Source organism: Opisthocomus hoazin, chromosome 1 (genome assembly GCF_030867145.1).
Source record: "Opisthocomus hoazin isolate bOpiHoa1 chromosome 1, bOpiHoa1.hap1, whole genome shotgun sequence".
Lineage (NCBI taxonomy): Eukaryota > Metazoa > Chordata > Aves > Opisthocomiformes > Opisthocomidae > Opisthocomus > Opisthocomus hoazin.
The window spans coordinates 49304884-49331784 of NC_134414.1; the positions used below are offsets into that span (position 1 = coordinate 49304884).

A 26901-nucleotide genomic window follows, 5' to 3' on the forward strand; every position below is an offset into this window, starting at 1 on the left:
AATAGAATCAGAGAAAGAAGGAAACACAGTCTCATGTTTTGAAAATTGTGAATAGGCTTGTGGCAGGATTTTAGGAAAGTGCTGAAATATTATTTAAATAGGCTAGGTCTATAGGAAGGGGGTTTTTTTCCCCTGCTTGTATGGAACAGCGCGAAACAGGACAAGTGGCTCCTGAATCTAATTTGGCAAATGCAGATTGTTTAATCTATTCAGAAATTTTATAAACTAATTGGAAAGCTTAACCATTTTCCATTTAATTCATTCCATTAGACCTGACTGTATCTGAACTTTAAAAGATTTTATTTTTTGAAGAATCTGGTTGGTGTTCTTGACTTATATGTACTCCAGCTGCTGAAACTGCTAAATCTTGATGTGAGATCTTAATTCTGTACGTATTTTAGTGAATGATCTTGTTATATTGCTCAAGATGCAGGTCATATCATGCAAACTTTTTACACCTAGTGTTCCTAATTTGTTCAGGGAGTATGGCTAGGAAGGTTTATTTCCTACGTATGGGTATGACAATTATTTTATACTACTCTTGTAAACATCCTGTTGGATTTCACTGTTCATATAGAGTAATTGATTAGAGGAAAGGGGACTTTTCTTCCGTTATTACTGTGTTTTTATTTAGATTCAATTCCTGAACTGAAAATCCCATTGTAATAGTATGCTGTTTTAAAAAAGTCACTTGTGGTCAATAGGGTAAACAAACAGAGGCCTTGTCTATACTAATTCTTTTTCATCAATGGAAACTATTGCATTAAAACTCTTGAAAATGCAGATTAGGGAAGTATGGAGAGCAGTAGCATCATTGAAGTGAAAACGTCATACAATCAGAACAGGAAGGTGAGAGGATAATGTATAAGAGTAATTTGAGAGTAGTCGATTTCTTTTTTTGTGAAGTAACAATTTTGGTGTATATATTATGCAATTGGTAATAATAATATTCAATAATTCAATAATAGTGAAGTAATTGTTCTTTATACATTATAAAATTTGTAATGATAATACTTCTTTTTTTGGCAGCTTGACAGAGCAAACTCTTTGTTGAGTCAAGTACAACAGCCATACAAATACCTCATTGAAACTGTGCAGCAGAGAGATTCTCAAATAAGTCTACAGAAAGAACATATTGCACAACTTGAAAAAGATATCAGGTAACTAAAATCACTGTTTCTTTATTTTAAACTGAAAGTAAAATCACTTATGTGTTTATCGTTAGAAAACAATTAAGTTATTGGCCATAAAGTAGGAGATGTTGACACTTCATCATTGACTAAGTCCAGTCTTTATGCTGGAACTTCAGCATCTGAGATTTCTCTCATATTGTCAGGAATAAAAGAAACTTAAATTTTGGAAAACCAGCAATGACAGTGAGGTTTAAAGTGCGTTTAGAGTTGAGAAGAGCTCTCATGAAGTAGAGGAAAGTTCAGCAAAGGAAAGAATGAAATAATAGACTAGTCCACCAGCAAAGGGTATTTTGAGAATAACTGGAGCAGACTTCCTCTAGTGGAGGCTCTCTGATTTGCTGTTATATCCGGCTGTCAGAACTCTCTGACCACTGAGCAACTTTCCACCATCACAGGGCTTAATAAACTATGTTTAACATCTGGTTCCCAAGTAAGCTGTTATAAAATAATCTGCCCCTTGATTTTCAAGAAAGTGGATAGCTGTGTGCTACTGCAGTGCAGAAGAATTAGCATTTTAACAATCAGGTGTTTATGTGGTATCTTTGTTTAAGAAACGCATATGGTTTACAATTATAAATCACCAATGTGATTGTATTATCAAGCAATTACGTGAAAAATACATTTATTTTCCAACAAATCTGCTGAAGCAATGAAAATAGAAAAAGTAGGAATCACCACAGCTAAATACTACTATCCGACATCCTGTCTTACATATGTGTTTATTCAGAGTGTTTTGATGGTTTAGGATAGTAATTTTTCTGCCTTGAGGAATAAGTGCTAGAAGTGCTTATTATGCAAGTAAATCCATACATAAATCAATACATTTATAAATAAACTGAAATATTCATTCATGCTGCCTGACAAAATATCTTTCACTGAGCTTAACTTTGTTTCAGTAAGAACAGATCTTTTTTTATTCCAGAATCAAGTGTTTTTAATATTTTCCTAGAGTTGATATATTATAAGAAAAACTTCAAAAGTAAATTATATTTTTCCAGGAGATGAAAAATCACAATGTTCTCTATATAGGCAGGATCTTACCTTCCAATTGTGAAGAAAGTCATCAAAGAATTGATCAGTAGCAAATTAAATTTTCAGATTACAGTGACATGAAAATGTCTTTCATTTTTCACATAGCTGTCCAAAAGTCTATCAAAAGCTAGGAAAAAAAGAGAGTAGATAGGTAAAGTCATTTCTGAAAGTGTATGTTTCGTGCCATTAAAATATATAAGAGCTTAAATACATTATTAACATTGATTCTCTGGATTTTTTATGGCTCATTACAAATAATCTGTATGCCCAGATATTCTTCCTAAATTTAGTGTACAAATTAAGGCACCTAAATTAGGAACTTAGTCATGTCAGCTTTCCTTAGTAGTTCATGGAGGAAGTGGCATCTCCAAAAAGCAATTCAGATTTTGGATGGAGTGAGTCATTTGCTAGAGATGCCTGTTACTCTCTATTAACTTTAAAAGGAATTTTTGGCATCTTAAAGTGCCTGAGGTTAAGGAAGAAAATGGATCTGCACCACAGTGCAAGCATTCATGGCAAACATACCAGCAGTACTCTGCTGTGGTGAGCTGGGGTGTGCTCACCACTAGTCTGTGTTTCTGTAAATGAAAGTGTGGTCTGACAAAAAAGTATTTTTATCCTTAATGGCTTTGTAGCAAAAAAGTAACACTTACTTTGCACATCAAATGTTTTGGTAAGAAGTTTTTTCCTGTAGTTTCCAATATTCCTTGTAAACTAAAAATTATTTGCCACAGTTTTGCCTCAACTTTGCCATAGTTTCATAGGCCAGTGAAATTCTTGAAAACAGCCTAATGTCTTAGGGCTTTTGGTACTATCAGTAGTCCCTAATTTTGATAGTCGTAACTCCACATTTAAAACAGATCTCCTGAATCGTTGGCGGATATTCCCTGGAGCACAGGGGAAAGTATAATCTGGTATAAAATTGATAATGTTTGTCCTTTGCTTTCTCGTAAGTGAGAGGAAGGTTAGAGGAAGGGATTTCTAACCAGAGAACCATTACATTCCAGCAATCTTTTGTCATGAGGATAGCCTTTTGGAATCTGCTGATGACAGTTTTAAATTAAAATATCCTTTAGGTGATTTCAGATTACTTTGTGGACTCATCTAGCTCCCAGCTATTCCAGAACTGCATCAGAATGGGATTTAAGTAAATTAATGATAATCCCTGCCAAATATATGCCAAGTGAAGCTCTGCTGGATCAAAAGATTTAGCCCACTATTCCTATCCGTCTTTCTTAGTTTATTAAACAGCATTTTCTTGGTTTGTCTGTGGAATATTTTTGAGATGATGAATTCAGAGAATTAGTGCTTCTCAAGGAGGACCCTAAATTCTGCAGATAATGTGGGGCTATTAGAAAAGTAATAGTGAAAACTATTAGGAAACTATTAGAAAAGTAATAGTGAAAACATGAAACATGGTTTATGAAGCCTGGTTTCTCTGTGTCTCAGAGCTAAGGGGAAAAATTTAATATTTGTAAAGCCATACCAAAATTAATTTTTTTTTTCAACCATTACCTATAATTAACAGTTAATACTACAGTTCTGCAGTAGCCTTCTTAAGTGGAGGTTTAATTTATGCTACAGTTACGCAAAGTATACTCTTATTTTTTTTAATTTTACGTACAGTAGTATGTGCTTTAGTTTTATTTCTAGAAAGCAATTTCACAAGTACAAGCTAACAGAAAAATAATGTTCAAATTCTTGTTTTCAGACAGACCTTTAAAAATACTAGCGATTTTTTAAATATAATTTTTTTAAAACCTCCTATTTGAATGCCAGACTGTAGACAAATTAACATAATGTTGATAAGCCTGCACCCTGACAATCAAGACTAAAACTTAGTTTTATCCTCACAGCTACCCTGTGTTTGATAATGCTTTTCCTTGCTTCGTGTTTAGTGTGCAGAATCTATGGTGGAGGAGTGTTCTTTCCAGGTTGTATTTTTATCTCATGTGCTCGTCAAGAGAGATGGTTCTGCATTACATAAATCATGGATTCCCTAAGTAGAGCAGTCACATCTGTGTTATCAGTGCCAATGTTCTCTATCACCTCTCACTTAACTTGAGTGTGGAGGGATCAGCAAGGACTAATTTGCAAGTGAATTTACTTTTTTAGACTTAATCCATAATTGGCTTCTATGCGCAGTGATGACAGCCAATAATCTTTTTAGAAGGTACTCCTAGGGTGGTTAGGTTTCAGCAGATTTCCCAGGATGATGAGTCAATACTTTCTTGCAACCTTGTAAATGTTTTGCCGCAACCTGCAGTGCTTTGTATTTGCTTGTCTGTTGAGAAGGCTGTTGGTTGCTGTTGGATGTAGTTTTGATTCTGTGGTGAAATCAGCACAAGAGAAAGGCAATATGAGGAAGGCTGTCTATGACAGCATTCTCCTTAGTTTGGGCTGTGGGTGTTCTTGGGCCATATTTTTACCAATTTTTTGCAAAATGGCCTAAAGTGACTTATAATGTCGTCCCTTGACAGGCAACGTGAAGGCTTGACGTGCTCAGGATTCTCCACACTGCATCATTCTGTGAAAGTGTCATTTCTGACAGCAGTTATTTCCACAAGAGAAGTGGGGCAGATGCAGGCAGACCATTTTATTATAATACTCTTGAGAAGTCCTGCAGATCTGCCTAAGTTTCCTTCCAACGTGATATTCAGTGTTCACTTTAACCAGAACAGCTCACATGCCTTTATCCTTAGGTGCCATACCTCTAGACCTCAGGCTGTCTTTCAGACCTTCTCTATCAAAATGTCTTCCTCACTTGGAAGGACTATTTAAATAGTAGTCAAGGTTCCTTGTGTCAATAGCTGTCAAACTGAATCATAGAATGGTTTGGTTTGGAAGGAACCTTTAAAGATCAGCTAGGTCCAGCCCCTCTGCCATGCATAAGGACATCTTCCACCGGATTAGGTTGCTCAAAGCCCCGTCCAACCTCTGCTTGAAAGGAAAGGAGTAGGTAAAATAGGTACCAGACTGAATCAAGGCCTTAAAGTAGTATATTCCACCAGAGCTGGAGCTACTTTGATGGCTTGCTGAGAAGCGTGTCTGTTCTGGACACCTTTCACACAGTTGTGTTGATCTTTAGCCATACCATCACTAAGAACTGCCAGACCTGTTATGGTTGGGGTAAATGCTTAGCTGAGCAGCTGTCATTGCTGTTAGTTATTTGCATGAACAACTTACGGACCCATCTCCAGGTTATTACAGGTGTGTGACATTACTGCTTAGATTCAAGTATGAAGACGCAAGGGTATTACCACTCAAAGATAAAAGGAGAGGTTGTTTAGGGGTAGTCGAAGCTCTGTCAGATGTTGCCCACACGTATGTTCACTACCACTCTGCTTGCCATCCACTTAGAATTCTCCCAGGCAGGCCATGGGCTGTGCTGGCACTTGGCCATGGAGAGAACCAGGGTGGCCCTGGGAGCAGAACACCTCATGTGCATGTGCACTGAGCCACACACCTGCAGATACACTTCAGATAGAAAACCTCTGGTCTTGAGTGACAGGGCATCTGCAGGGTGAATTTATAGGTGGTCTGCATATCTCAAAATATTCTGTTAAGTAACCTCTCGTTTATGTTAGTCCACATAGCACTCTTGTTAATAAAAGTAAATAGCGATGGTTAATAAGAGCAGTGGTATGTATGATGATGACTCCTTCCTACTATAACGAAATATCTCTAGCATACAGTTCTTTAACCAGAAATGAAAACATCACGTTTAGCACTCCTTTTGAAAAGAAATGCCTTGTAACTATGTCATGCTGTGGGAAAACAAATCTCTGAATTTCATTCTTCATGTGTAGTGAAGTAATTGTAGTTTTAGTACATAATTTTCTGCTAAAAACATCTAGGTTTATAAATAACTGGAGACATTAAACAGGACTTTATTCATAAAGAGAGGGTATTTATTTTAAATGCAGTTACTCAAATTTCTCAGTACCAATGGCTGGTTTTAAAAGTGGTTCACTTACCCGAAAGCATTCAAAAGCCTAACTGTGTGGCAAATCTAGAAGGAGTACAAGGACTTTGCTCACTAAGAAGCTATGTACTGAAATGTTTCTTACCTAAACATTTTGGGTTCTCTAATTGCCATCCAAACATTATAAAGCTTAGCATACAGTGTTAGCTGAGTTTTTCCCATCACAGAATGGGCAGTGAGCTTTTTATGAGAACATTACCATTCTGTGAAATATGCATCATCTATTCCAACACTACTGCAGTTTACCTGAGAAATGCTCCAAACAAAATTTGTAGAAATATTTTTCTTTTTTTTCTACAAATGAACGTTTTCTGACCCATATTACAACTTTTAAAAAGTTATTTGGGGTTTGTTTTTTGGTTTTTTTCTACAATTTGAAAAAGTAATTTATTTTCGATTTGGACACTACATGGATGGATTTGTAAGCCACCTGAAGCAGTCTGAATTAAAATGATTAAGCAATACTTTCCTAAATGACTTTAAAAATCTGATCTGTGGTTATTTAGCCGCACAATGAAAGATCACAGATTGTTCGTTGCCAAGCCACTCTCCATGATATTTGAAAGGTCATGGCAGTCAGGCAAAGTCCCTGGTGACTGGAAGAAGGGAAACATTGTGCCCGTTTTTAAAAAAGGTAGGAAGGAGGACCGTGGGAACTACCAACCTGTCAGCCTCACCTCTGTGCCTGGGAAGATGATGGAACAGATCCTCCTAGAAGCTGTACTAAGGCACGTGGAGGACAGGGACCTCCAGGGATTAGAGACAGGCAGCATGGCTTCACCAAGGGCAAGTCGTGCCTGACCAACCTAGTGGCTTTCTATGATGGCGTGACTACATCAGTGGACAAGGCAAGAGCTATGGATGTGATCTATGTGGACTTCTGTAAAGCCTTCGACACAGTCCCTCACCACATCCTTCTCTCTAAATTGGAGAAATATGGATTTGATGGGGGGACTGTTAGGTGGGTAAGGAATTAGTTGGAAGGTCGCAGCCAGAGAGTAGTGGTCAACGGCTCAATGTCCAGATGGATGTCGGTGACAAGTGGTGTCCGTCAGGGGTCCGTACTGGAACTGGTGCTGTTTAACAGCAGATGACACCAAGCTGAGTGGTGCAGTTGATACACCACAAGGACGGGATGCCATCCAGAGGGACCTGGACAAGCTCAAGAAATGGGCCTGTGTGAACCTCATGAGGTTCCACAAGGCCAAGTGCAAGGTCCTGCACCTGGGTCGGGGCAACCCTTACTATCAACACAGGCAGGGGGATGAAGGGATTGACAGCAGCCCTACCGAGAAGGACTTGGGGGTACTGGTGGATGAAAAGCTTGACACGAACCACCAGTGTGCGCTTGCAGCCCAGAAGGCCAACTGTGTCCTGGGCTGCACCAAGAGAAGCGTGGCCAGTAGATCGAGGGAAGTGATTCTGCCCCTCTATTCTGCTCTGGTGAGACCTCACCTGGAGTCCTGCATCCACCTCTGGAGCCCTCAGCACAAGAAGGCCAAGGAGCTGTTGGAGTGGGTCCAGAAGAGGGCCACAAAAATTGTCAGAGGGCTGGAGCACCTCTCCTGTGAGTACAGGCTGAGAGAGTTGGGGCTGTTGAGCCTGGAGAAGAGAAGGCTGTGGGGAGACCTTATAGCAGCCTTCCAGTACCTGAAGGGGACCTATAGGAAAGATGGGGAAGACCTTTTCAGCAGGGCTTGTTGAAATAAGACAAGGAGTAATGGCTTTAAACTAAGGGAGGGTACATTTAGACTAGAAATAAGGAAGAAATTTTTTACCGTGAGGGTGGTGAAACACTGGAACAGATTGCGAAGAGGGGCAGTGGAGGCCCCATCCCTGGAAACATTCAAGGTCAGGTTGGATGGGGCTCTGAGCAACCTGGTCTAGTTGAAGATGTCCCAGCTCACTGCAGGGATTTGGGCTAGATGACCTCTAAAGGTCCCTTCCAACGCAAAGCATTCTATGATTTGTGTATGTTCTCTTCTAAAGAACTTTTATTTGCAGAATTTTTTATACCTCCCTCTCCAACTACGAGACTTGAAAAGAAAATTTGACTTAGACTTTGAAAAGCTGTCTGCTCTGAGCTATTCATTTGTAATTTGCAGAGAAGGAATAGCTGCATTATATGTCTATGTTATATATTCAGTTTTATGTACAAAACCTTTATGTATACTATTTTTATGTTTGGTTTTTTTGATGGTAATATTTGTATATGAACATAAAATGCAGAAAGTTAATTCAACATTGGACTGCAGTTTTCAACTTCATTGTGCTGTAACATGAAATTAACAGAAAGGCACAATCCTTATTTCTTATAACATTTGGGGTACACAGGTCACTTAAGAGGAAACCTACTTTTTTTCAAACTGAATAGAAGTACTAATAAAAACCAGTAATATATAAAACCATGTTTATTTAGTGTGTCCAGCATAACCATATTATCCAGAAGATCTAATAACAGAAGCTTCTGAACAGGTCAGTGGCTAGTATATTTAGACTAGCGATTTAAAAGATGGTTTAATTGCCCAAATTCAAAAGGCTTTAAAAGTCTGAGACTGGGAAGTATTAGTCTCCACTCTCCAGAAAAATCAGGTCACCTAAAAATGTTTTACTTGCAATACCCGAGCTATCTTGGCTTTAGATCCTGAGTAAAGTGAAACAAAACAAGCCAGTGGTTGCTATGAGTGATGAGTATCTATATGACAAGTGTATTCCATGGTAAGTACTGCATTCCTTGTACCTGAATTCATACCTGGCTAGGTTATCAAAGGATGATGGAATGAAACTGCATCTCCTCCCAGACATTTTGGGTTCTCCTGGAAACCCAGGCAACATGGAAAAAGCAGAAGCTGTACTGCTTTTCAGTTAATTCTCCAGCCTAGACTTTTGAGACCGCGGTTATATGATGTATCACAAAGGGCACCTTCTCCACGCTTAGGATGGAGCAGTCAGTGACCAGGACTGTGGAGCACAGCATGGTCTACACTTGCCCTGCAGTGTAAAAATATCTATTTGTGCTGTTAAATAACTCCAGGCATATTAGATCATTTCAACACAGTCCATTTCTCCGAAGTGTTCATGTTTTCACCCCAGAACAAGTCATTGGTGGATTTCTTTTAATGTACTACTTTAATACATATCTGTATCATGAAAACTTAAAAGTATCATTAGTTAAAGACGGTCAAGCAGATCCTGTCTCTTCAGATTAAAGTTATAACCCGTGAGCTCAGGTGTGAGAAGCTGGTTTGTTTAGTCCCGTAGATTGTGGTTTCAGAATCATAGTAAGACAGTTAAGGCACTCCATCACCAAGTGGAGCAGTCCCATCCTTACCTTCAGCCGTGGGTTTCCACTGTACGTGGTAAATCAAGTTGTTTTGGTGATCCACGTGAAAAATAACATTTAAAAAGACTCCAGCTTCCATACAGATCAGTGAAGTGACCTATGCATGAGGTCACAAATTTTCTAGTGCCAACACAAAGAGTGGGTTACCAGTATGTGGCTAGGGAAGGATGATCTTTCATCAACAGTTTTCACTTAGGTCAGCTGAAGCATACTATAAAGCTGCTCTCTGATTTTTTACACTACCAGTTAAAACTGGATTAGTTTATTGTTTTATGGAAGTGCAAGGTAGTTAAAAACTAGAACTAACATGACTACTGCCAAGATGTCCATTCAGAACATTTCCATAACAGGGGCTAAAATGATCAGTCTTCCTCCCCAAATCGAACTTTTGAAGGAGTTTCTGCTTTACTTGGTCATTACAGGTGTGAATTTGTTAACGTTGCGTCTGGTAACACTGCTTACTCGCTCTGTTAAATGTATGTATGCCTTTTCTGTAGTGTTCTTTCAGAAGTATATGAATTATTTCTTTCTATCGGCAGTGATGAAAAAGCATAACTGTTGCAAAACTACTAAATCTGAAGTCTGCATTTGCTTTGGTAATTGTATATTCATAGGTATGACAGAAAACACAGCAAGTGCTACTGAATAACGTAGCAGTCTCACTCTTCTATTTGACCATGAACATAGAAAATTAGAACTGCTCCACATGGATCAGTCATGTCATATATTTTCAGAAGGTATAACTAGTATAGCTAAAATAGGTTCTGTTCTGTAGGTTAAACTGAACCTTGAATATGAACTTCTAGTTTAGTCATGAACACTGATGTTTATGCTTATTCAGTATGCCATTTAAGTCATAGAGGAACTGTTATTGCTTCTCTAAGAGTTTGTGAGTCATTCTCTAAAAGGATTCGTTTATGCTGTTAGGAAGTACAGAAATCCAAGAAAGCTTGACATATCGGTAAGTTACAACACATGAACCCAGGAAAAAAATTAGTACAGCAATTTCATCATGATTAAAAATGTCACAGCAAACGCTCTTGAAAATATTAAAATATCTCTGTAGTTTTTCGTGAATGTTACTTCTTTCCTTTTAAATAACTCAGACAACTAAGCAATTTGGCCAAAGCATACAATTTTACTGTGAATTAATGAATGCCTGGAAGGAATTGACAGTCATAATTTACAGTACAGAGCTTACAAGGAACTGCCAGAAATTCTCTGGGGCAGAGGATGATGTTGCTTATTTGAAACAAGCGGATGATACACAGCCAATTAAAGAAAAGTTTAATTTATTTTGTTGCTCACTTCTGTATTAAATACTGTGAATATTAAATAATTTGTGTATGCAACACATGTAATTGCTCCATTCCATTTATAAAATTTTAATACATTTGCTTTTAAACTCCTGACCTGTATTCAGTACTACATATTTGTACTCCATATGCAGAATTGCATTTTGCATAGTTGATGGTTTATGTTATAGTTTGTATTGTACAATCTATTTAGTTAAGTCATGATAATGGCATATATATATTCTTGGTCTTCCAAGAAAATCTCTGTGGCTGTTTTAACAAACTAGGTTATATACTGGTATTATGTATGCATTAATCTGCAGTTTATTGTTGGAAACAGATGTTAGGGCTAAATATGAAAATACATTTAATTATATTAGAATTTCTGCCTAGAATCAGAATGTGTATGCTAAACATTTCAAATGTTCATATTCTGTAACTAAGAAAACAAAGAAAAATTAAACTTGGCATTGTACTATAAAAGCACGCCTTCATGCTAAAACAGTTTTCATACTTGGTTCACAAGTCAAACTTGATCCCCTAAATTCTCCTGAAATGTAAAGTAAAAAATGGCAAAAATACATTTACAGTTTCTGCAGAAACAACAGAGCTGAAAGGGATAGCTGGATGTTTTTCTTCCTTGTATTTGTTATTTTCTAAATACAGTAGAATTTGTTGAATTCTGAATAGAGTAGTATTGAAAGATGTGATACTGAAAGAACAGTGTGTGCTGCTACTAGTGATGTATACAATAAAGAAATCCACATTTTCATATAGAAGTGTAGATATAAGGAGCCTTACTTTGCATATAAAATGAACTTATTTTGCCTAGAAGAAACCAAGAGATAATAATAGAGGATTCTGATAATTTAAATTACCCTTCAGAGAATCAACCCACCCCTCATTTTATGAAGATTTGGCATAGTATTTCTGTTTTGACTAAAATAAGATTTTGTATGTATTAGTGCATTCAGGCCCATTTATAAAAATTCCAGTGCTTTATAGAGAAGGATCATTTGATAAAATTACTTGAGCAGATTTTCATTGTTGCCAGTATTTAGCTTTAGAAAATGCATGTTTCAGCCAGAATACAAGATTAAAAGAGATTATCTGTTGCTATTACTGCATTTCCTATCCTCTTTCTACCAGTCTTTTAAATAAAGAAAAGACAGCTTTGCTGCGTGTCAAGAATCAAATGGCAGCAGATTTGGAGAGACTTCTAAATCACCGTGAGGTAATCTTCCTCTTTTAGCATTTCTACCATAAGTGCATTTTTTGTCTCCTCAGCCTTAAACCATGGGAAAAAATTGTTGGGTTTTTTTTGTCTGTGTCGTTTTCAGAAACACAGGTGGTCATGTCTGTCAGGCACTCAGGAGGTTCTCAATTGTACTCTCAGTTGCTAAATTCTCTCTGTTGACTTAGTCTTACTGTTCTTTCTTTTCTCATGCATACAACAGACATGCTTTGCAAAGTGTTCAGTGTCTGCAGGCATTTAACAGTTATTTAGATAAAGGTGATGACGTTGCTACACACGTAATCTGCAAGCAGGCATGTGCCACGGTATGCCCCAGGATCTCTCCCTGCTCCACGATCATTGAGACCAAAAACCTGGACAAAACGTTATGCAATGAAGTTCCAGTGTACGCATCTGAGTTTCTTTTCAACCCCAAAATAGGATTTGGGGAGAGGAAACATGACACTAGTCATCCAGGTTTCCTCCAGACGAGAGTCAGGGTACTTCTGAAATATACTCTTGGATCTCAAAGTGTGCAAAATCTTGCCGTTTAGACATAAACACACTGTATGGGGATTCCCAGAAGGCTTTTGTCAAGATTTCCCTGAACAGTCTTAAGAGACTAACATGTCGTGGAGTATGAGAGAAATTCCTTCTGCAGATTGTCTGAAACAAAGGATGGAAATAAGTGAAGTTTAGCAAAGGAATCCCATACACAAATGATCTGAGGAAGAGTGAATAGTAATATGGAAAGTTTGCTGAATCTACAAAATATTGAAATATAAAACCAAAAGCTGACCATGAGCAGTTGTTAAATGATTTCCCAAATTTCCTATATGATTTGGCTAGCATGCAAGTGGATGGATGTCTGATGCAGTGTGCTTCTAGAATAGTTTTTGCATTTAACTCTCTGAATTGATTGTAGTGATTATGAAGTTCCAATAGTCTAATTATAGAAGAAAGTAATTGGACGTGCTTCTCCACACTGCAGGTGTCATTGACCCTCAGGAACATCTGTACACCAGAAGTAATCATTTAATAGCTTTTATTTCTGATGTCTGTATACACATTGTATATTTAAATTTCGAATTCAAGATTGAGACTAAGGCAAATGTTTGGTTTGGGTAATATTTGAGTTGGTTTTTTTCTTCTGTTTTTTTGTGATTTTTTTTGTTTCTATGAAACCCACTGCCCTCTATCAATGTAATAGAAAACATTTAAAGCATTTCCAAATAATTTATAAGCCTTATTATATTGAGTCTTTATCGTATCATTATATTCTTGCAATGAAAAATACTCTGAGGAAACATGAATTAATTAATAAATATGTAGTGAATTTTCTGAATTTCCAATATGATAGGCCTTAGCCAGGTAATTTAATTTCAAATTAACTTCTTTCAAAATTTCCTTTTCCTGCTCCTCTCCCGAGTAGTTATGCTCTTAAGTAATTACACCTTGGTTACCTAGTTTTAGTAGTGTCATATCAACCAACATGCATTGCAGCTGATTAAAATCAGTAGAAAGAGATAAATAAAGGTAAAATTTAACAATGTTTTGTGAGAAAACAATAACATTTCTACCTCAAAGCTGTGCGACATTGTTTACATCCAGACAACATTAGCCCTTATGACTACCCACATAAACTATTCTCAATATGCTGCAGTTTGCTTCTTTGTGTCATTTCACCACGTAACATTTTCAAACTGTGGCCAATGATGCAAGCAAGGCTGAGTGAGGCAAGCTTTATAAAAAAGAAAGTAAATACTTGAGTCTGAAACAGACTTCATCTTGAATGTTCCTCATACCCTGGATGTTAAGAAATTGAGCAAATATTTCCAAAATTATTGTAGTTTTGTCAAATTTATTTTTATATCTGTTAAAAATAGGCCATATTAGTCATATTGTTTTACCTAATAGTGATAATGTTTTTTTCAAGGCATGTATGGAGAAAAGGATGTAAATACTGAAAAAGATTAGAAGTTGCATGTTTGGGGGAAGAAAATTATTAAATGCCAGTACGAGGCACAAAAAAACCCATAAGAAATGCAAAAATAAGCTGAAGTTGGTTTAGGAAAATGTGTGAAAATAACAAGTGTGCATGTATGTTTAACTTTTGTAACTTCTGTTTATTCCTAATGCAGCCTTTTATTTTTTACTTTTAATGCAGACCTGTTCCAGTAGTTTCACAGTTTATTAATTTCTCTAGAAGGCAATTATCTCATGTATTGAAATCTTTCTACAGGCTAGAACAACTTAGTCTACAGTGAATTAGTCTTACACTAATTTTTTTTGCTATCTTAATAAAAAGTTAAATATGCAAAAATATCACAATTTCACAGGAAATATCCCTGCTAATAGAAAAACACAACCCAAATTTTATAATCTTGGTCTAAAAGAGACTTGACTTCATTTAGACAAGGTATGTGGTTTTTAAATAAAAGTAACATGCAATCTCTAAATACAGATATTGCAGTTTGAAAAAAATATGAATTATGTTTTTATGTGTTCTGTACATGCTATCATGTAATGTGATTACTATCAGTCTTGTTGAGGCATTGCACATACTAAACTGTCATGTTTCATTAGGAATTACCTTGTTGCCCTCATGTTTGCAAGTAAAAACATTACAATTCTTGAATAGATAAAACCAAGATATTCATAGTTAACATAAATTGAAGTTTAGGTATGTTAAAAGTACGAGCAAAGTGCCAAAACGATGTTAATGCTGTCTTACAGCGATGTGTTTCAGTAAGTATACAGATTTGACTTAAGGTATTCCAGCCTGTGTGGTCTCAGACTGCATTAACTCTTTTTAATGAAATGTTAGGGTTTGAGGGATTGGGGGGTTTTATTTTTATCTGCTTGTGATATCAGCTGGATTCGTAGTACTTACTTTGGAGGTAATTACAGCATTTTATGCACTTTTTAGATAAAGAAATACATTCATGTTTAATCTTCCTTCCCTTTTCATGGAGGAAACTTGGAAGAAGAAAAAGTTGAATATTAAAGTCTGAATCTTGGAAAAATTCATGTAGAGCTCTTACGTAAGCTCTTTTATTACAGGAAAAAAAATGACACCAGATATTAATGTAATAAAATAGTTGATTATTGCAAATTATGGAGACAAAGCTAATTTGATGATGATTATTATATTTTGCTGTGGAAAATTAAAGTGAAAAAGGACCATTTGACTATATGTATTCTAAAAAGGTTGGGTCCACCTAGAAAGGAAAAAAAAAATGAAGCTTTTTTGGGGGGGGCTGTATTCTTGGCCCAAATTCTTAATTGTTTCTTGGCCTTCTATTGCCTTTTTTTTTTCTAAATTAATTAGTAAATGAATGTGGAAAACTTTTTAATCTAGATCATTGAGAATTAGTTGGTGTGGTAACTCTTCCTGTCTTCTTCATGTGGATAAATGCAAACTTCATTATTTGAGAGGGACTTCAATGGCAGCGCCATGAATGATCAGTATCCAGGATCATGCTGAGATTATATTCTATGAGGTTCATAATAAAGCCCTCACAGTGCTGCTGCCCTCTTTCAGCTATCAGAAGGAACTGGTGTACACAGTATTGTGATGCCATTTGTAAAACTCTCAGTGCAGAATAGCAAGTACAGGTAGTACAGCCAAATTTTTCAGCAGATTTCAGACTAAGAAATTTTATATGTTTTGTCTAGTTAACCAATAGGGTTTTTAATTGTTTTTCCAGATCCATCAGAAGAGCATAAAACATTGTTTGGAGGAACAATGGGGTCTGCTGTTAATAACCTTCTAGTAAACAGTGCTCTAACGTTATTTCAAATCCAGATTTTTTTTGCATTATTATTTGTAGTCAGCATTCTCTTTTTAATCAGCTGAACTTTACACTTTTGACCCTGTATCTTTAACTGTGGATAACCAAACAACACACAACAAAAGACTTGTGATCTTGATTCGTCCCACTCCAGTACTTACCTTATGCCCCCAAATGTGGACCCTTGTTGCCCTTGTGTCTTTGTACAGTCAGGGGAGCGCAACTAAGAAGAATGTTCCATCAAAGCATAAATAAAGATGAAATTACACATTATGCCCAAGTTGACCCAATAGCTGTAACAATGCCTTACCTCTTTGCTCCTGATTCTCCTTCTCTCTCCTCATTTTACACCAGGTCTGGCACATCTCTAATGCTGCCCTGGGACCATTCAGATCACTGACCAAAAAAAGAAAATCATAAAAGTGAATTGCTGTCTCAGAATCACAGAATCACAGAATAGTAGGGGTTGGAAGGGACCTCTGTGGGTCATCTAGTCAACCCTCCTGCCGAAGCAGGGTCACCTACAGCAGGCTGCACAGGACCTTGTCCAGGCGGGTCTTCAATATCTCCAGAGAAGGAGACTCCACAACCTCCCTGGGCAGCCTGTTCCAGTGCTCCGTCACCCTCAGAGGGAAGAAGTTCTTCCTCATGTTCAGACAGAACTTCCTGTGCCTCAGTTTGTGCTCATTGCCCCTTGTCCTGTCACTGGGCACCACTGAAAGGAGTCTGGCCCCATCCTCCTGACACCCACCCTTGAGATATTTAGAAGCATTTATAAGGTCCCCTTGCAGCCTTCTCTTCTTCAGGCTGAACAAGCCCAGCTCCCTCAGCCTCTCCTCATAGGGGAGATGTTCCAGTCCCCTCATCATCATCCTTGTAGCCCTCCTTGTAGTCTGTTAGGTTAGCGGCTTGAATCGCCTCTGGAAATGGTCAAGGGAGGAAAAGAGCAAGTAGAAATATTTATATGTCAATATTACTTACCCGTGAAAAAGAGGGCATTTTGTGTCCAAGACTGTAGAGTATAGCACGCCAAGCTTCTGTGCCATCCTTCATCTGCATCCAAACTTTATCCTTTTGTGCATATAATGGAATCTATAACTTTAAGGCACCGAAGTGCAGTTCTCTGTTAAATGCTAAGGTTAAGTGGGATGAATCCACTAAATTTTTTTAGCTGAAGCTCTTGATCCATGATTCCTTTTATCTGTTTTTTTTTTGTTTTTTCCTTCTCTTCCAACAATCAGCCTTTGACTAAAAGAAATATTTACTGTGATCTCTGTGATCCTGGCACTTCCATTGCCTTGCATGCTTGATGCAGTTGTTAGTATTTTGGAACATCAGAAATGCAATTTTAGACTTTATCCATTGGCTTGCAAACTTCAGATGAAAACTTGGAAGGGCAGTTTGTCAGCACTGAGATGTTTGGCAAGAAGTTATAGTAATCATTTTCTGAAGTTACATTTAACAGGTTATAAATTTACTATGCTTTGATGTATGGCATTGTACTATTTCCTCAGATATTTAACATGCAGATGTATCATGTTAAAGAAAACCAATAATGTGTACAATTAAATCTTTTTTTTTTCTTTTCTGATTCAAAATGCACAGTGTAGAAACTGAATTCTAAAATCTTGAAAATTAAAAAACTATTGTTTGTATTTTTAATGTGGAGTTCATAATCCGTTGGGTTTTGGGGAAAAAAAAACACAGAGCAAGTATAACAGATGGAGGGGTTCTTTTTACGTTCTGGATAGAAATATTCTAGGAGGCATGAAAAGAAACAAAAGTGAGACAGTGGTGTAAGAGACACCAATAGAGGTCTTTAAATAAGTATTCCTGTAAGTGCAAAGATCAGTTTCGGTTTGCATGAATATAAGGGAGTTAATTTACACTACCTTCTTTTTTTAAACTGCGTGAAATCACTTGTGTGCAGTGCAGTCTGGCAATACAGTAATATTTAATCTACAAAAGTAAAAATTAATATTGTGAAACTATCATAGTAAGCAGTAAATGGTAAAATTTATGACATGGTGCAAATGAACGCTGTTTATAATACCCATTAATTTCCTATAATGCAATTTTTTATGCAGACATGATTAGTTATCAGCATATGAATATTATATAGTGGTTAAAAAGATATGAAAACCTGCTGATGTTTTATCTCCTTTACACATCTGTGCACTTGTGGTGCATTAGCAGCTGTGCATACAAGTGGTAGAATGTAAACTTGCTGAACTAGTCACCTGCCTTATTGACACATTCATGTGTCACTGTGCCAAAGCTCTTCAAGCTAAGTTAGCAACCAGAAAGCAGGCTCTGGCTGTCTGCTATGGGACAAAGTAGAAAACATATAGTAGTAGTTTAAATAAACCTATTTGATATAAATCAGTTAAATGGCTACAAACACATGGGGTTTGATTGCTGTTTGTTTACTTAAATCGGGTTAGCTTATGTCAGTAAATTGTTGTGTCACTCTAATTGGACTGAGTGCCAAATGTGTCGAAATATGTGTACCTGAATTCATACAAACCTTCAACTAGACCGGGTTAAAATTTATGTTAGCCATTGCAAGCTCCTATTGTTTTTAAAACAAATTAAAGTATAAAAAAAAACCCATACTGAGCTGTTCTTGCTAAGAATAGTCTACCAGGTTCATATTAAAATGTTCATTGCCTAAGTGACAGTTACATTGAACTTACTTTCCAGCCGGCAGGTCAAAAGCTTTCAAAATCTGATGTGTAACTCACCATTTATGAGTAAACCTAATGTTTTTCTACCACGTATCTCTTCTCCTTTTCCAGGTTTTCAGGTTTTCTTAACAATATGTCGAAATAATCCTGGTTAGTAACTCAATGTATCTCTGGCTTTCACCACAGTAACTGAACGCCTCACAAATAGTATCCTCACAACTTAAAGCAGAAAAGTATCATTACGCCTGTTTTGCAGAAGCAACAACCACAATGAAAGAAATAGTGGTTTGCCCAAAACTCCCCAGAGTTTGTGGTAGAAGTTGAGAGTTCGTGTGTCCTAATACGGTGTCTTCTTTCCTTACATGTTTCAGTTCAAAATCTCCTTGGTGGTTATTTTTCCCAACTAGATACAAATTAACTCTTTTCTCTAAGTCATCTTCTTATATCTGAACTGATTGTAATCGGGAAGTAGTTTCACAAGCAAATTACGTTTTCACTTTGTAACATTCTGAGAATTTACATTCATTTCTTAGTCCAGGTCTCCTGAAAAAGGCGACTTTCCAAAGTCCTGTGAGTCTCTTAAAATGAAATATAATGATTTTTTTATTTGAACTGTAGAATGGATATTTTGTATTTTGTTTTCTTAATCAATATGCATGCACCTGTATTTTACATGCACACTTTGGAATAATGGTTGTTAGTTTGAGTCTTTATTTTAGAAGTCCTGTCTGTTCTTTTAAAGGCCAAGGACTTCTCGATGTTCCTGGAACCAAGTGGCACAGCCAGATTGGTTCCATACTGCTTATGGCTACTGTCCTCTAGACCAGGCTAGCCGTGTCCATGACAGTCTCCTCTAGGCCCGTGTGATGGCTACCCTAACACTGAGCCGTTATTTCGGTTGGATTTTTTGTTTTAATTTGAAGTATCTGGAATAATGTAAGGGTTGAATATGACCTGAAGGCATGTGACATGCTTGAGTATGCAAAGCCAGCTGGGATAATGTTGGGAAACTGTGCAGAACCGAAAGGGACAAATCTGGTTCAACTTCAGCCATCCTACTTTTTGAGAGCAATCCGAGGAATGAACTGTTCCTAGAACTGTATCTAGGTGAGAGCTAGTTGAAATCATCCAGATCAGATCCAGGAAGCAAGGTAATGCTTATGCAGTATAGGTTGGCAGGGTTCTGTGCCCCAGCTCAGTCCTGGCACTGTTCTGCTTAACAGTCCTGATACATCCAGACAAATTGGGTGATGCTACCGTTAGCTACTTTTACAGAATTCTTGTTGTCTTTATTTTCAGCTAGTTCTTTAAAAAAAAGTATTTTAAAAAAGTTTTTTCTTCTATCTGGAAAAAGAGAAAAAAATTCACAGCAGACTGGAGCTTTTATGTGAGTGAGGTTAAAAGTTTAGCTTGTTTTGTCCAAGCAAACAGCAGGTCTGATAAATATAAGGCGGCATTGTGTAGGTTATAAGTAAGAATAGAGAAAAAAGACCAAATGAGTGAGAAAAGTGAAGTTAAGAACAGGAAATAGTAATTTCATTATCTTTAAAATGTAGAAAATGTGAACTCATTTTTTCATTTTCAATAAATGGTTGCCAAATGCACTTTCCAAGTGTGTGTAAGATTGGAGAGAGTCCACACGATAGCAGGAGGAACAGCTACTAATTAGTCCTATTAGGATATGCCTCGTTTGTTAATGGCTCTAAGAGTTTTTCAGAGATATGAAAATGATCGGGCTAAGATTCCTGAGGATTTGTATAAATCTTGATGAATGTTGGACGTTAAACTTGACCATGTGAATTACCAGAAGCATTTGCAATTCCATGACATTGTTCCAAAGTTTTAATGTTTCCAGAGTCTGAAAAACGAGTAGTCTCTGTGCTTGCACATACTCATCTCTTGTCAGTATCCTGCACAAAACCCTTTTACTTTGCAATAGTTCCCAGATCCCATTATCTGGCCCACAAAAGTGAAAGAAGACAGGTACTTTTATTCTTTTCGTCTTTTGAGGAGAAGCAAGGTCTCCTGAAGTTATCTGTGCTTTAGCTTGCTTTGACCAGTTACTCCTATATGCTCATGTTTGTCTTTCTTACCTCTGTATTCCCCTTGGGGAATGCCGCTCACTGCTAAATTTTCTACTCCCACAGTTTCATTCCATCTCAGCAATGACCTGGAGGATTCCAGATAAGTTTTCAGCATTTCATAATCAGTCATACTTTAAAGTATGGCTAATACTATCCTTAGCTGTAGTGAAGTTATGCTGAAGAAAACTGACGACTGGAAGTAACTGAGGACAGAAAGCCAATGTGTTGGATTTAGGAACCTGGAGAGTAGCAACAGCTGCTATCTGCAAAAAACAGAGGTAGAGAAAAGTTCAGAGGCTCATAAAAAGCTTTGGAGTCAGAAGGGGGAGGGCAGTACGTGTTTAATCGGGGATGGAAGCTTAGTGGATAAAAGGAGAAAACTGCTGTGTTGGGGGAGAGGGGAAGGAAGGGGTATCTGCAGGGGTTGGGAAGACACAACTGAAAAGAAGTGATTGGTAACAGGTGCCTTCAAACAATCTCTAGCTCTGCCTCTTTCTTTTCTGTCTGAAAGATTCTGCATGATAATGTCAAAATTATTTGTGTTTCTAAAGTGAATGACTTCCTGCTCGTCTATGTGCTGCAACTTGTTTTATATAAAAAAATGCTGATGTACAATGCTTAGCTCTCTTTTTAAATGTTAAGCCACAGAGTAATTATCATTTTTCTTATGCTACGTTTATGTTCCAAGATTCTAGCTTCTATTAATGTTCTGCATGTTTTCTAAGTAGATTACAGGGACATTTCTGCATCACAAGTAAGCCCCAGAGCTATTCTCAGCTTAAAGCTTGGAGAAACAAAGTGACATTTACATTGCTAAACGAGTGTAGAGAAGTTTCTGGCTCATTTTTTACAACGAAAAAATATGCTCCTAAGCAGTATTTCTCCTTTTTGTTATCTATTTTCTTGCTGTCAAGCTTTAATAAAAGTAGAATTCCAAATAGTACTGAATTTAGGAAGAGGAAGGACTTAACAGCTAGGTATGTTCATTCTTGTCTTGGAGCTGTATTATTCAGTACTAGTTTTCATGTATATTTTTAAAGAATAGTGGCATACACTAAACAATTGTTTACTACATGGTGCTTTCCACTCAACAATTTTTGGGGTATTTTTTTTAGAATCATAGAAACCCTGATAATAACACAGGGTGTAGTGATGTTAGTTAATATAAGTCAAATATAAACACATTTTTTGCTTTCAAAAATAGAAAGTTTCATAGGCAAAATGCAACCTATTTACAGAATATGGGATGGAATTGGCATGTGTATTTTAAATCATACATTTTTGAGAGAGCTAGAATCAGTTAAGGTGATAAACATTTAAACAAGAAATTGTTCAGATTTTCTGAACATTTGACTGATGTTTTGTTATATTCGTTTTTCCTGTATTGGCTATGAATATTTCCATCACATTCCGCTGCTTATCCAGCTGTGTAAAATTTTTACTTTCATTCACTTTATGTAGCATTTGAATACTACAAAGTGGAAAGTGAATTTAAATACTCTGTAAGAAATACCAAAGACAGGGAGAATCAAACTAAAATGTTACCCTCAGAAAATCCAGGAACTTCTATGTAATAGTTTATGCCAATAAGGCTGTTTTGACATATTGGCATTTTAAGCATCTGTTTCCTGGAAGTAGAATTTGCTCAAGAAAACATACTTTTTATTAAACTTTAATTTGAGTAAATGAATGTCACAATGGCTCAGATTAAAAAGTTATTTGGGAATTAGTCTTAGTTATAATTGCAAATGTATTTCTGATTTTCAATACAAAGTGAAAAAAACTTTAAGGATTTCACATGCAAGTTCTAAATTATGAGGCAAATTATTGCCTATTTTTTCTTAATCAGTTAGAAAGATTTAACTGTTAAGAACAAATTTCAAGATACAGGTGAAATAGGCAGAGGTTTTTATGTATCTAAAAAGACAGAAGCTGTTCACTGCGATGACTGGGCTATTTAAGTGTAGCGCAGAGAAGCTATCAACATGCTGCATATGGTCTGGCATCTTTCCACCACCCAGTTATCAGGTTCATTTGTTTGATCAGGACGTTTCATACTGCCTTCCAGTTTCCAGCTTTACAATGTGTATCCATGTGCCTAAGATGACCATATGTGCAAATCTCACACCAGAATTCTTGCTGACTTCTGATATTTCCAGTACAGCTGCAACTAAGGATGCGACTGTGTCAAATACACTCTGCCTTACGTGAGGGATTAAGCCATGACTTGTGATGTTTTCTTATTTGCATACGTGGTTGTTAAAATCTTCTTTGAGCTCTGTTATGTATGTAGGTTCTACTCCTGATAGGCACAAGCCCAGAGCGTTCCACTGTTGACGCTGAATTTGCACCGTTCGTGCCACTGCATCCTGTCCATCTGCAGTCATAAACAGTGGAATGGACTGATTTACCATTTGCTTCATTTTGCCGTCACGTCAAAATGGGACTTCTGTGGTGTCCTTCTACTATTTCACACTTTGTCATCATTTTATTAGTGTCCAGTCTTGTTAATTCTGTGCTAATAGTGTTGGTCTTTATTCCACTTTCAGCCAAAAAAGGGAGACAAATACTTCATTCCAGGTTATAGGCTGCAGTCCTGCTGCAGTGTGTCTCTAGCTGTTTGGCAGAAATAAAACCCGTGAAGAACAGTTCTAAAATAATTCTTTGTGTGAATTGTCAGTACTTCTAAAGACAAGACGTTCTAGGTACTACTTTTGCTTGAGAGTGTCATTCCTTGGTAACGACACATATATGTCTTTTCTCTGAGTGGACTCCAAAGTTAGAGTACCATACCCAAACTTTTTTATTCAAAGAAGTGCTGTATGCAAGTGATTGCATATGTCGAGAGGTAGAACCAGATTCTATTTCAGTTCTCTGGTCTGTTGTTCTCCAGAAATATGTCAGTGACTTGATGTTCTGTGACAACAGTCTGTACAGAGGCTCTGTTTGTTTACCTGCATTTTAACTGGTGAACTCCAATGATACTTAAGAGTACTACGAGTGTAAAGATGATCTGGGAAGTCGTTTGTCAAGTCAAGCAGCAAAGTAGCACAGATGGATCTTGCCTAATTTTAAAAAACTATGGTGTAGATGCCTACATCTGAAAGTTGTCTAGGGATTTGTAGTCAGAGAAGCAAAACAGGTACTATTATGGTGTGATTTACCATATCCTCCATATCCTAAAATCAGCAGAATTAATTGTAAGCTATTAATTTCTCACCAACAGCTGTATAGAGGGATCAGACAAGCTAGTTTGCCTAGGTTTAATTATTATTACTGAAGATATCTTAACGGTCAGTGCAAGGAAGTCCAACCAAGTGTCCGGTCACATATTCCAAAGATCAAGTGCAACCAGAGTTCTCACAAAGATCCCTCTCCATCTTAACATCAGCTGTTAAATGATACAACTTTTCCTTACTTCCACAGAAAATCACAGTAGGAATCTAAGAGGGATCGAAGTAAAAAAAAACACACAGACTTCATAGAGAACAATATCCTTTGTATTTTCTCTACTATCACCTTATATGCCCATCAAGCTTGACCCTACTGAACACTCTGAGACAGACGACTATGAAGCTTCCTTCTGAATCACCCTGCCCTAGCCTTTTCCAGATTTAGATCACTTTTTCTCAAGAAGGAGTTATAGGAAGTGTAAAATGATTTTTTTTTTTACTCTAAGTCTTCCCAAGAACATTTGGAATTTGAGCATGAACTTTTAATTCTTTAGAGGCTAAGAAGTAAGTTCTGAAGTGTGCTCTTTACAACACACTACCAAATGGATATAGCATTAATAAATACTGTTTTAGGTTTCTCAGATCAGTATTCTTTAACATACCCGTAACATCATTTTCTGAACTCTGTTTTTCCCTGTGCTGATGTGTTCCTTGAAGACTACAATAGCTGCCTAAATGGGAGGATATGTGCATGTGAAGACAGATTGCATTGACTTAGCACAAACATGTTTTTCATCCCAGTACAGCTCCTTCCCTCACTTGCATACTCTATTATAGCTATTGTTTGTATTGTTGTTGTTATTTTAGAAGTTAGTATAGCAGAATAGTCACCGGACTGCTAAACTCAAACCTACTGTTTGGCTCCCACATTGAGGAGACTCCAGCCTCTGGACTCAAGGTGTAGTGCACGAAGTCTCTCGTGAAGCAATTTTTTGTCTGGTCCCCTCTATGCAAGGAGGGGTGTACAGTCAACCGTTCTTGGACCTAAAGATAGTGCTATCATCTCTCCAGTTTCTCCAGACTGGATACATATTTTTATTTTGAGTTATAATTTAACCACATGGGAACCATATGGCAGTTAAAGTGAGGAATACAAGCCTTCTAAAGGAGGTCCTGAACGTACATGCTTTATTCTAACAATACAGAAGACTTACAGATTGGGGTGGGGACACACATCTAAAATCATCATCTTAGTGCTTCACTCTCAAATTCTGAGAGATTCGAAGTTTTGATCAGCATCTTTGAGGAAGGCAAACCTCAGTTTTTATCCCTTCTTCAGCTGATTTTTCTGGGTTGGTCAGTGAAATTGTTTTTTTTTTTTGTTGTTTAAAAATCAGCGTGTTTAACACCTTTTCTGTGTTTACATTCTTTTACTGGAAATTTATGCTGTTTTTTTCTCTGGGCACACCTGTCAGTCATCAAAATTCAGTGGTTCTGCCAGAGCCTGATACATTTTCTAGGACAGAAATTTCTTGTTCAGCTTCCGCAATACAAGTTCTTGGCTTCAAAATGGAGTTCTAATCCAAGGTGAAGTTTGCAGTCATAAATTCTATTTGTAAATCTAAAAGTAGAATGCCGTTTGCCATGCTAAAGGTCCAGTTAGCTCTACGTGCTGTTGTTAGAGTCACTTTTGCTTTGCTTTAGACGAGTGCAGTAAGCGTGGGCTTCCTCATGGGCATGAGGAAGGAGCCAGACCAACCTGACGCCCATTGGCTTCTTCTCCGATTATTTTAGGGATATGAAAAAACATTAAATTTGCCATCAGAATGAATTATCTTCAGTCCAGAAAGGTAGTGTCTCTTCCTACTGAGCATTTCCAACTGTTCCATTTGATCTATTTAAAGTTTCTTTTTAAGATCGTTGTATGGAGATTATTTGAAGATGCAAGACATCCCCGCCATAAGAACATAAGAGTTGACGTTTATGTAATTAATTCCTGTAAGCCAGCTGCTTCTTTTTGAGACTGATATTTTGCATCTGCTTCCAGAGCATGATATATAAATATATATCATTTTAACTACTTATAAATTTACATATTTCTTCTAATAATACACACATATATAATGTTAAGTGCCTTTGCAAGCTTGTGAGTGCAGAGAGGATTCTTTCTTGCTTTGATTATAGTTACATAACAGAGATAGTAAGAAGAAAAATCTATACTTGTTGACAATCCGATGAAAAGAAATTAATTACTATCTTGATAAATATCTATTGTGCTTAACTTTTTCATGTACTTCACCAGTTATTTACTGATAAAACAGCATGCCTTTTTATGCTTCAATCATTTTCCATATCAGGCAATTATTTTTATTTTGTTTTGATTATTTAAGTCATTATTTTGTTATAATATTTAATATTATACTAATTTTGATTTTTTGTAGTACTGAATTAGGAAAATGTAAGATGTTTTTCTGGTACATGTATGTTTGAGCATGTATCAAGGACAACAAAAGCTGTTAATAGAGATCCCTTTATAGTATCTAACTCGAAATACATTTATATTTTATATTTCTGCTTGCCATATTTTTGCATTTGCTCATCTCTATCTTCTAGTTGCATTGCTAGTTGAAAAAATCAAATTTTATCCTTTGCATTCCCAAACTGATTTTCAGTCTCCGTTTTTCTAGGTACTATTTCAATTACCCATAATAAACAGGTAACAATTTTCAGTAAAATATAACTTACTTTTACTTGCTTCAAGATCAAATATCCTCATAAGAATCTCAGATTCTGCTGAAATATGAGTAATATGAGCAGATAACGTCTAACTGTTTTGCTTTTTTCGACTGACACTTCTTTGGTATGGTTCCTTTAACACTGTTTAAAGCTGGATGATTTTAATATGATATAGAGGTTTTGCCAGCTGTAAGAGTTCTACTGCAACAGCACTGAGAGCATTCAGCCTAATGAATTAACAAGGTAGAATTAGGGAAAAATCCCAAGACAGAAGACATTTTAATTAATGAATGTCATGGAAAAGATCAGTGCCTATCCTTTCCTTTGTCTGTAACTAAATATCTC

General features: G+C 36.8%; 1 protein-coding gene across 1 annotated transcript in view; it reads left to right on the forward strand.

Annotated features, from left to right (window-relative positions):
* The window catches only part of PIBF1 (progesterone immunomodulatory binding factor 1), a 124506-nt gene that overhangs the window by 90416 nt on the left and 7189 nt on the right, over positions 1-26901 (forward strand). Inside the window, exons 15-16 of the mRNA XM_075422957.1 lie at positions 1030-1160; positions 11998-12082. Of these exons, the coding sequence (XP_075279072.1) occupies positions 1030-1160; positions 11998-12082 (216 nt within the window). The remainder of the gene's footprint in view (positions 1-1029; positions 1161-11997; positions 12083-26901) is intronic.